This window comes from Camellia sinensis, chromosome 2 (genome assembly GCF_055761805.1).
Source record: "Camellia sinensis isolate YWXY chromosome 2, ASM5576180v1, whole genome shotgun sequence".
NCBI classification, from domain to species: domain Eukaryota; kingdom Viridiplantae; phylum Streptophyta; class Magnoliopsida; order Ericales; family Theaceae; genus Camellia; species Camellia sinensis.
This window is the reverse complement of record NC_138962.1, coordinates 116,930,644-116,940,060: the sequence shown is the minus strand read 5'-3', so window position 1 is coordinate 116,940,060 and position 9,417 is coordinate 116,930,644. Positions and strand designations below refer to the sequence as shown.

The 9,417-nt window shown below is 38.3% G+C and overlaps 1 protein-coding gene across 1 annotated transcript; it reads right to left on the bottom strand.

Moving 5' to 3' along the window:
• Positions 1–1,642: 1,642 nt before the first annotated feature.
• On the bottom strand, positions 1,643–8,375 carry LOC114293916 (phospholipid-transporting ATPase 1-like). The gene is made up of 7 exons (XM_082915472.1): positions 6,668–8,375; positions 6,259–6,565; positions 4,959–5,670; positions 4,737–4,860; positions 4,383–4,602; positions 3,300–3,758; positions 1,643–2,055 (listed from the first exon to the last, which is right to left on the bottom strand). The coding sequence occupies exons 1-7, from the start codon at positions 8,157–8,159 to the stop codon at positions 1,836–1,838; spliced, it is 3,534 nt and encodes a 1,177-aa protein (XP_082771598.1). The 5' UTR covers positions 8,160–8,375; the 3' UTR covers positions 1,643–1,835.
• Positions 8,376–9,417: the final 1,042 nt, after the last annotated feature.

Here is a 9,417-nt window from a genome sequence, read left to right as displayed (position 1 = left end):
GCCAAAACACTCCAAGAACCGAATAATCAACAATCGCAAAGGCAAATTATGAAGAAAAATCTTCCAAAAAATCCAAAATCAAACAATCATATACAAACACATACCCATCAAGATTTCATTTCCAAAATCTAACATAAAAACCCAAAATCAAGCAATCATAAAACATAAACAAATACATATATACCTATAAAGATTTCATTTTCCCAAATCAAACATAAAACCCACAATCAAACAACATATACCCAATTGGATAAACGTTGTGAAAAAGACCACAAGAAACGATGAACAGAGTTCGGCGGAGGAGATCGGCCATGGAGATCGGTCATGCCGGCGACGGGGGGAGGAGATCGGCCACCGGAGTTCGGCGGAGGAGATTGGCCATTCTCTTCTCTCAGTCCTTCTCTCACTAACTCTCGTAAGAATGATGAATAGAAACCTAAAACAAGGAAACTTTGAAATTTTTTTTTTTTTTTTTCAATTTACAGTCGTTTTGGTGAGGTTGAATCTCAGTCCTTCAAAGACTGAGTAGGACACGTATCTCTCTCCCTCTCTTCACTGTAGGAGATCACTCTAGGGATATTACTCTAGAGGATCCTAACGCGTTAGCATATATGTATCAAGCCCCACGTGGGAGTGTATCATGTAAAGGCTTGGTGGTGGTTTTCGGATGGGCCCACTAATATGTATTTGGTTGGTGGGCCTAAGGCATTTTTTTGTGCTGCGTCGTACCGTAGTGTTTTGATCTCAAGCTTCCCACCTACAATTTTTGGTGGTTGAAAATGAGCTGATATTGATGTTACTACATGGGGATCCTCATGTGAGCCATCTCCGCCAAGAGTGATTGAGGAGTCACTATTATGGAGAATAGTGGTTCAATGACTAGCAAGTTAGAGACTGGGAGATGAGCGGGAGGTTACTATCGGTTTTCTAGTTGCTTCTTGTCTTCATGTGACCCATCCTAATTGATTATACTGTCACGCCTGACATGGAGTGAAAGGCACACTGCCGTGGGGTTTGAGGCTTGTAATATACCAAGGTAGGGACTGGGGGATGTGATGATTACTCTCATGCTATTTTTGGCTATGTATTGGTTTATTGTTGTGGGGCTATCGTTTTTCGCTACAACTCCCAAGACCGTTGCTTATGGTTACTAATCGTGCTAGCTTCATGTGACTCTGTCTGGGTTTCTCGTGGGGTAGATTTTTTTCCTCCGTCGTAGCTTTAGTTAGTGGCTAGGATGTCACGGCAGTGAGGAGTGGGATGCTTATTGGACTTCATATGTTTATCTGCGGTAGAAACTGGGTGCCAGTGGGGTTGGTTATCATTTGTTACTAGATTTGAGGGTTGTTGCTTTGTGTGTATATCTGGTGTGTTTTATTTTGCGTTGTGGTGTTTATTTGTATCTTTGCCCATATATCCACCCCAAGTTTCCATCTCTAATCTCTAATGGTAGGGGTTACTTAAGGACAAAAAAGATATATGAGCAAAGTTGGGTTATTTTGTTTTTCGGTTGTTCTTGTATTTACCCCCCCTTTTTCTTAGGGGGGTGTGCAGTGGTAGCTTTGTTGGTTTTATAATTTTTTTTATTTATTGTTGGGCGTGCCTAAGATATGCCCCTTGTAAACATGTAAATTTCATTGTCTTTATTTTATTATTTACTCACCCAAAAAAAAGTAACTGTATAACAATGGTAATGATTTTGTGTAGTAAACAACGCTCTAATTTACATTGCACAGGAAGGAAGGATACAAAAAAAAAAAAAAAAGGAAAAAAAAAAAAAGGGAAGAAGAAGAAGAAGAAGAAGATGATTAGATGCACACAACAAAATCACCTAGTCATCTCCTGGGGGAATCGAAAATTGGGTTCATTTCAATTTTTGCACCTTCAAACTCCCTAAACCCCCTGAACTTCTCAGCTTCTCTTGCTATCTGAATATCATCAGCTCTATAGCATTGAACAAAAAATTTTACAACAAAACGAGGAATCAATGCTCCGATTGGGATGCCAAGCAAGCACAACCAAAACAATCCTGTTTGAGCAAGATGAACGATGGCCCTGCAAAATTAATTTTAAGAGTTGTACTTCAGACATAATCCTAGGCGGTGTCACTAACCAATAAAAATATGATTGAATATGTCATCCCTTCTACCCAATATTTACTCTACACTGTAATATCCTCTCCCTCTTTTTTGTTTTCTGTGGATTCTCTAATCTTATTTTTGAACAAGACATCGTACCCTAGAACTATGTATGGTGGAGATATTAATTAGGTGTGATGCTTGTTTGATCACTGATAATTTTTCTCGTTATTATGCATGACAAAATTTTTGTAAAATTGCAATTAGTTTCATGTTCCCAGAAAAGATTTATTTGCTTACATTTAATACCCATGTTTTGGAGTGTCTCTGTAAAGAACACAATAGAAAAAATTTCTGGAACCGCTATTGGACCTTAGTGGTAGCAAACCACCGCGTGTGTTGGTTATGGATCACAACCCCACCTTTGTTTTGTAGTTGCTGTAAAATTTGGATATAATAAACTCTTTAAAAAAAGAAAAAAAATCTTGGTATTTTGACCAATTTACTTTCTAGAAAAATTTAGTTTGAGCTAAGCTTCAAAGGACCCACACGGGTGGCCCTGTGGCTAAGGGTTTGAACATAGGAACTCCACTATGAGGTAAAAAGTCTCATATTTGACTCTCATGGGGTGCATAATACTCGACTTAACTGATATGGTTTGTGGGTGACTGTATGTAGCTGGAGTTTATTTATAAGGCCAAACTGAAAGTGAGATCCATGGATATTAAATTGACTCTCTTCAGAAAAAGCTTTATGAGTTTTTCCAAGTGCTTCTCAACTGGGGACACAACCCTACACAGAAGTGCAAGTCTTTAGTGTTCAGTTTTTGGGTTCCTTTTTATTTTTCATCTTATATCAGGCTTCTTACATTTTTCTTTTATGAAACTGAAATAAAAAATTAGTTTGAGAGGAGCTTCCTAACAGAAAGGCCATAGTGCATGCAGCAACTAACATTCAAAGATATCAATAACAAATGTTAAAAATGTTGGCAATGCAAACTAACACAAAATTACTCTATGATGCAATTGTTGTGTGCAACTAAGGCACACAAGCAAGAAGGGTGAGCACAAATGCAAAGTCCATCATGCTATGAGATTCAATGATGTAGCATTCATTTTCCATGGGTAACAGAAGCATACAAGCAAGGAAGGCAAGTACAAGTGCACAAATATAAATAGGTATATTCAATATGTAAACAAAAAATTAGCAAAGAGAACTTACCAGTAACCAGGTAATAGGGGTATAGCATCAATAACGAGGACACAAATAAAGGTTGCAACTATAGATCCCCAAACGGCTGTATGAGTAATCCAAGTCCACTGAATCACATCCATGGCCAAGTGTATATTAACCAGAATCACCACTGCAAGTGTCCAAAGATCTCCTAAGCTTGAGCCATCAATGGTGCTGTGCCAGTACACAATGAGGGGGAGAAAGAAGGCGGCTACACTTTGCCACAAAGTGTCCGCCATTGTTATCCAAAATAGTTTTGCATTATAGCTTTCCCCTCTCTGTCCAGCCCCATAAAGCTGAGGATACCTTATAAGAGTCATTCTACTTAGATCCTTGTTTAGGATTCCAACAAAGATTGTAGGAAATAAAGTATAAATTACTGAATACAAGCCGCTGCTCCACTCAGTAATTGCAGTTGTCAAAGTGAAACCAGTGAAAAGCGTATACCTACACCATACAATTAATTATACAATATCAGCTACATAGTTAAAGAGTGTTTTTGTATACAACCAGTGTTCGTACTAAACATGCATAATTTCCAGCCTCGTTCAATTAACTAATAGTTATTCAACATTCATCACTTTTAAATACTGGTTGTCAGCCAAATTTCTTGGCTCAAGGTAAAAGTATGTCAAAGTCCAACCCTTTTTTTTTTTTCTCACCTAGAAGCCCCTGTATCAAATGTGGTTGCAACTATTATTTTTGCAACTAGCTTTAATATATTTTTGGCCAAGTTTAAACAAGGAAAATTAGGGAACAATCAGAAGAGGACCGAAAATAGAAAGAGAAATGCAGAATTTTACTAAAATAAATAGTTTTAATTTATATATGTACTTTCTTTTCAAAAAGAAAAACCCAATAAATATATTTATAGTATTACTCTCCTTTCATACTCCCCGACATGTTACAATTGAAGACTTAGTTAAAGGATCAGGCAAAGCCTTCAACCAAGGTCTGGCTATTATGTCCTCAAATTTTGTGAGCTAAGCTGATTGACATTTTCACATCACAATAGTTCTAGTATAGATTTTTCTATCCGAACATACGTTACAAAAAAAATATTAAACTCACCAAAATAAGACAAGAACAAACACCGCATTCCTGTAAAAATTGTATAATATCATGTAGCCCATCCGCTGGTAATTCCAATGTCCATGAACCAATAAAAGGGGAACCAAGAATCTGAACTGGCCCATTGAAAAATCTGATGCCATGACAGCTTGCCGACCCGCTTGCCCACTGATACCAACGCCCACATCGGCCATTTGGATCATCGAAACATCATTGGTACCTGTGAACATTCAATCAAAACTTCTATTATCAGGTCAAAGTCCCAATAGATTAGATAAAATGCTTTTCATTATGAGATATCAATCTAATTAAGAATAATAATAAAGCAGAGAGAATAGCGAGGGAGGCATTTACCATCCCCTATGGCAAGAGTCATATCATTTGTCTTGTTCTTTACGAGGTCAACAATTCCAGCCTTTTGCAATGGAGCCACACGGCAACATAGCACAACAGAACATTTACTGGCTAATTGGAAGAGCTGCAAAATTGAGAAGAGTTCGTCAAGTCAGAATAGAGCTAGCGCAACATCTTGAGAGGAAGATAGAGGAGAAGATTGGTTAGATTACAAGTATTGACCTGGTCATCAAGTTCAGTCTCAAGGATATAAACAAGACTTGTTCCATCAATGACCAATGCGAGTGAACTTGCACCAGCTCCAGAATTTCCTTCAGTGTTATTGTGCACAGCACCAGACACCGTCATGAACTTCTTAGACATAATCAATGCATCTTCTAAACTCTGTTTACATGATTCCTTGGAGTTGCTGTTAATAACAATCTGGGTCATCTTGCTTGTCAAAAGTCTAGAGGAGTAGCCAATGGAAATGGCAGTTTCTTGCTTGTCCCCAGTCAAAACCCAGACCTTAATACCTGCCACTCTTAGAGACTCTACAGCTTCTGGCACGCCTTTTTGCAGTTTATCTTCGATTCCAGAGGCACCCAATATAATCAGGGAGTTTTCTACATTGCTAGCAACCTTACGTAGTAAAGCTGCCCTTCCAATCAAAGCAGTGCTTGCCGTCTCATAAGAAGACTGCCATTGCTCTAATTCTGAAGAATTTAGTTCCCGCATTCCCACAACAAGGGTTCTCAAACCCACAGATGAATAAGAGTGAAGATGGGCTTCAGTTGCATGTATTACGTTCAAGTTCAAGGATTTATCAATTACACTAAACATGGTTGTGTCGGCACCTTTTACAAAGACTTTTACGCTCTTGTCAGGGAAACCAAGTACAACCGACATCCTCTTCCGATCACTATCAAACTCATGCAAACCCAAAACATTAAACCTGCATAGCCCATAATGGGATAGCACCAAAAACAAGAAACAGTAAGGTTTACATGTCATGAAGAAAGAAAGGCAAATTAATCAACTATAACCATAAGCACCACTGCCACAACTGATTGTCATATAACTTTAAACCTTTGTCCTTGCTACTACACAAGAATCAGAAAAGCAAAGATTTAATATTTTTTAAAAAAAGGAAAAAAAAAAAAAAGGAAAATTAAATCAAAAATAAAAATCTACCCTATCACCACCACCACAACCTCAAAAATCATGCGATTATCTTGCTATTATCACTGGAAATTTGCACGCAAATAGACAACAAGAAGCATACGTGTTTCCTTATTCTGGAAGAATAATATTTTTGGAAGTCAAACATGTGCTATAAAAAATTTAAAGAATTTCTTTTCAATAAAGAACCCATCTTCTTCCACTTCACAAATGGAAGCAGGAGAAGATTTCCGAAAATAACAGCCAATCTGTAACCAAGCCTCCATACCAATCATAACCAAGTGGTAGTACCTAATAGTAGCATAAGAATCACAGAGAGGCAAAAAAGGTCAGAAAGGTCGAAAAAACACTTCAAAATTACCTTTGTCTTTCTCCTTGAACATCTATAACTGTGTGGCCAGAGGTTCGTTCTATAAGCGTAAAACCATAAGCAGCAGCAGCATAAACCAATGCCTGTTCATCCGCAGATTCCCCTTGATAATCTATCAAACTCAGTGTAGGATCAGATGTCTCTACAATAAGAGGCACAATTTTGTTGCAAGCGGCCAATGTAAGGAAGAAATCATGAACATGTTTGCCTTCTATTGTATGCTTCCCGCTTTTGGATAGGTATAGAAGCTCTGGATCAACCTTCACCTTCATCTTCGGCCTCAGAACCTGCCCACCCACTGATACCAAAGACAGGAGACAGTGCATGAAACATTCAGCTCGTAAGAAAGACAACACATATTTTTCCCAGCAATCAAAAAACAAAAACGAAAAAATAATACCTTGAGCCGTGTATCCAACTTGTTCCTCTTGGGAACTGGTTTTCCCACCGCTGTAATCTACACCCCAAATGCTTGCACATTCAAATTCCATCTTGTTCTCAGTCAAGGTACCAGTTTTGTCTGAGAATATGTATTTTACTTGTCCCAGATCTTCATTTATATTTGAGGCCCTGCACTGGAATCTTGAATCTGAGGCTTCATCATACATTTGGGAATCCCTGATCATGAAGTAAGCTTGACCAACACGGACAAGCTCCATAGAAATGTACAGTGAAATCGGGATCATGATCTGGAACAAAATAACTGACATGAGAAATGTAAAGAAAACCTCCATCCTCCATCCATAATAGTTATAGTCCGTCTCGTCGCCTGTAGAGAAATCTGCTTTCCTGAAAAAGGGCAAGTAATCCAGTTCATGCTTATGGCGCACTAACCAAACACTGGCACAAATGCAAACCACAGTACACAGAGTAACAAGAAAGACTAAGAGAAGAGTAATCTCCCAGTTCATACGGGTCTCAATTCGGCTCCTCTTAGACGGAGCTCTAGAGTTGTTGAGCATTGCTTTGGTCTCCCCGCCAGTATACACTGCAACCCCAAGTGCCCACGCAGTGTTCTTGATCTCACAGCCACGGAGAATAATATTAGATGGTCCAAGAGAAACCCGTTTCCCATCAATTTCCATGTTTGCATGGAATCCATAGATGTTCCTGTTAGGTTTCTCACACTTGATCAACCCACTAATCTTTTCCTTCTCGGGAACTTTTGAAACGGTCTCTTGCTTTGCATACCGTGTCTTCAAGTTTGACTCCCCATCCAAATTAATGGTCTGGACATAAGCTACACTGGTTGGATCACTGGTTGAGAGCAGCACCATATCACAGGGAATAGTCTGATTTGCAACAATTTTGATGATTTCGCCTACCTGGATATCCTTCCACTTCTTCTCTTGAAACTGATCATTTACCAAAACTGTTGCTAATCGATTGTTCTCAATTCGGTCAGACCGGTGCCGCCTATAGTCCTCATCAGCATCCTTAACTGCAGTAACTAAGAGCACAAAGGCTAATGGCAAGATTGAAGGTGCTCGACCAAAGACTGCAAGCTGTGGAAGCTGACTGAGAACAGCAATCACAAGGAAATATATGTATGCAACTCTATGAAACTGTTCAAAGAGATTGCGTGGCAAGAAGGTTAAGGCGGAATATTTCGCAGTCCTAACCGAATTCCCAGCAAATTTAAACCTCTCATTCGTCTTCCCGGGATCATTTATATGAATTAGCCTTGCATCCTCATCATTAATCTCTTTCTGGGACACGCTAAGCGCTTCAGGATCAGCACCCCTTGACCCATGCCGCACATTTTTGGATCCCAAATCACAGAAACTCACCTCCCGGATAGAATTTCCGGCGGAAGCCCTGGACTGGATTGATGAACACATAAAACACTTGGAGTCCATCCCAGAAACAGGTTTGGACAGATCGGTGAACATGGGTGTGTAGGGCAAGTCTTGGGTGCCTGGGGTTCTAGCCTCTAGGGGAAGGGATCAAAAGGGGCCGGTTTGACCAGCAGCACAGAATCAATTTTAACAAAATTCATACAAAACCCAGATTCTGATCTCAACTAAAATTCACAACAATAGCAACACAGCCATTGTTTGGGAAGTGGGTTTCGATTAAAAAAATCAAAAAAAACTAATCCACCTCTCGCCTCAAACCAAGCCACAGACATACAGAGCTAGAACCCAAAAAAATTTTAAAATATAGTAAAAGCACAAAAGGGGGGAAAGTTGTGCCCAGTGTTTTAGGATAAATGTTTGTTTATACAAATGTTTGTTTATGTTGGAAAAATGGTTTAATATAGACATATTTTTTAGTTCAAATTAGAGTGGCCCCCCAAACGTTGTTTGGGGTGGGTCCGAAGAGGTGAAGACAGAACGTCAAAACCATTTATGAGTGAATAGGAAGTTGACGTCGTTTTTTCGAGTCTAACAGTAATTTTTTAGATAAAATTCATTTGAATTTTTTTAATAAAAAATTATTGTGTGAATTTAATTTAATTCTAAATTCAAATTTTGGATTCCTAAGTAGTTTCCTAAAGTTTGTAATTATGGGAATTTAATTTAATTCTAAATTTAAATTTTAATTATCTAAAATTTGTACCTTCTCCTTTATTAATTAAACTATTCAAATAGTTTAAAACAGTTAGTAAACACTGTTCTCTAATTGGGTTGGTTAATAAAACTATTTAAGTAGTTTTATAATTATATATTTCCAATTGTTTGAAATCTGTTCCATCCAACGGAACTTTGTTCAAATTTTTTGAAATAAAGCAACGGACAGGATTGTTTGAATATTTGGTCTTGCAACGGTCAAAACAGTGCTTTTTCAGATTGTACCTATTCGGGGCTAATGTCTTTGCCTATATATATTGCCTGATTCCAGCAGTCTTGAATCCGTAATTTTGGAGTCTGAAATTTCTCTCTTTGTTGTCCAGATTTCGTTAGTGCATTAATCTTCATTTATAATTTAGGAATAAATTTCAGAGAGTTAGAACATAGGTTTGGTTCGCCGAACAAATTGTTTGGAGTACTACTACAATTTGTGAAGATCATTGTATCCTGGGAGATAGACGCCACTCAACCGTAAGTACCGTAGCGGGGCAAATCTGTCTTAAGGACAAAGTGTCACACACTCGACTTGGTCTTAATTTTATTTCGGTTCGATAAATAAATCTGGTATGTTATTTAT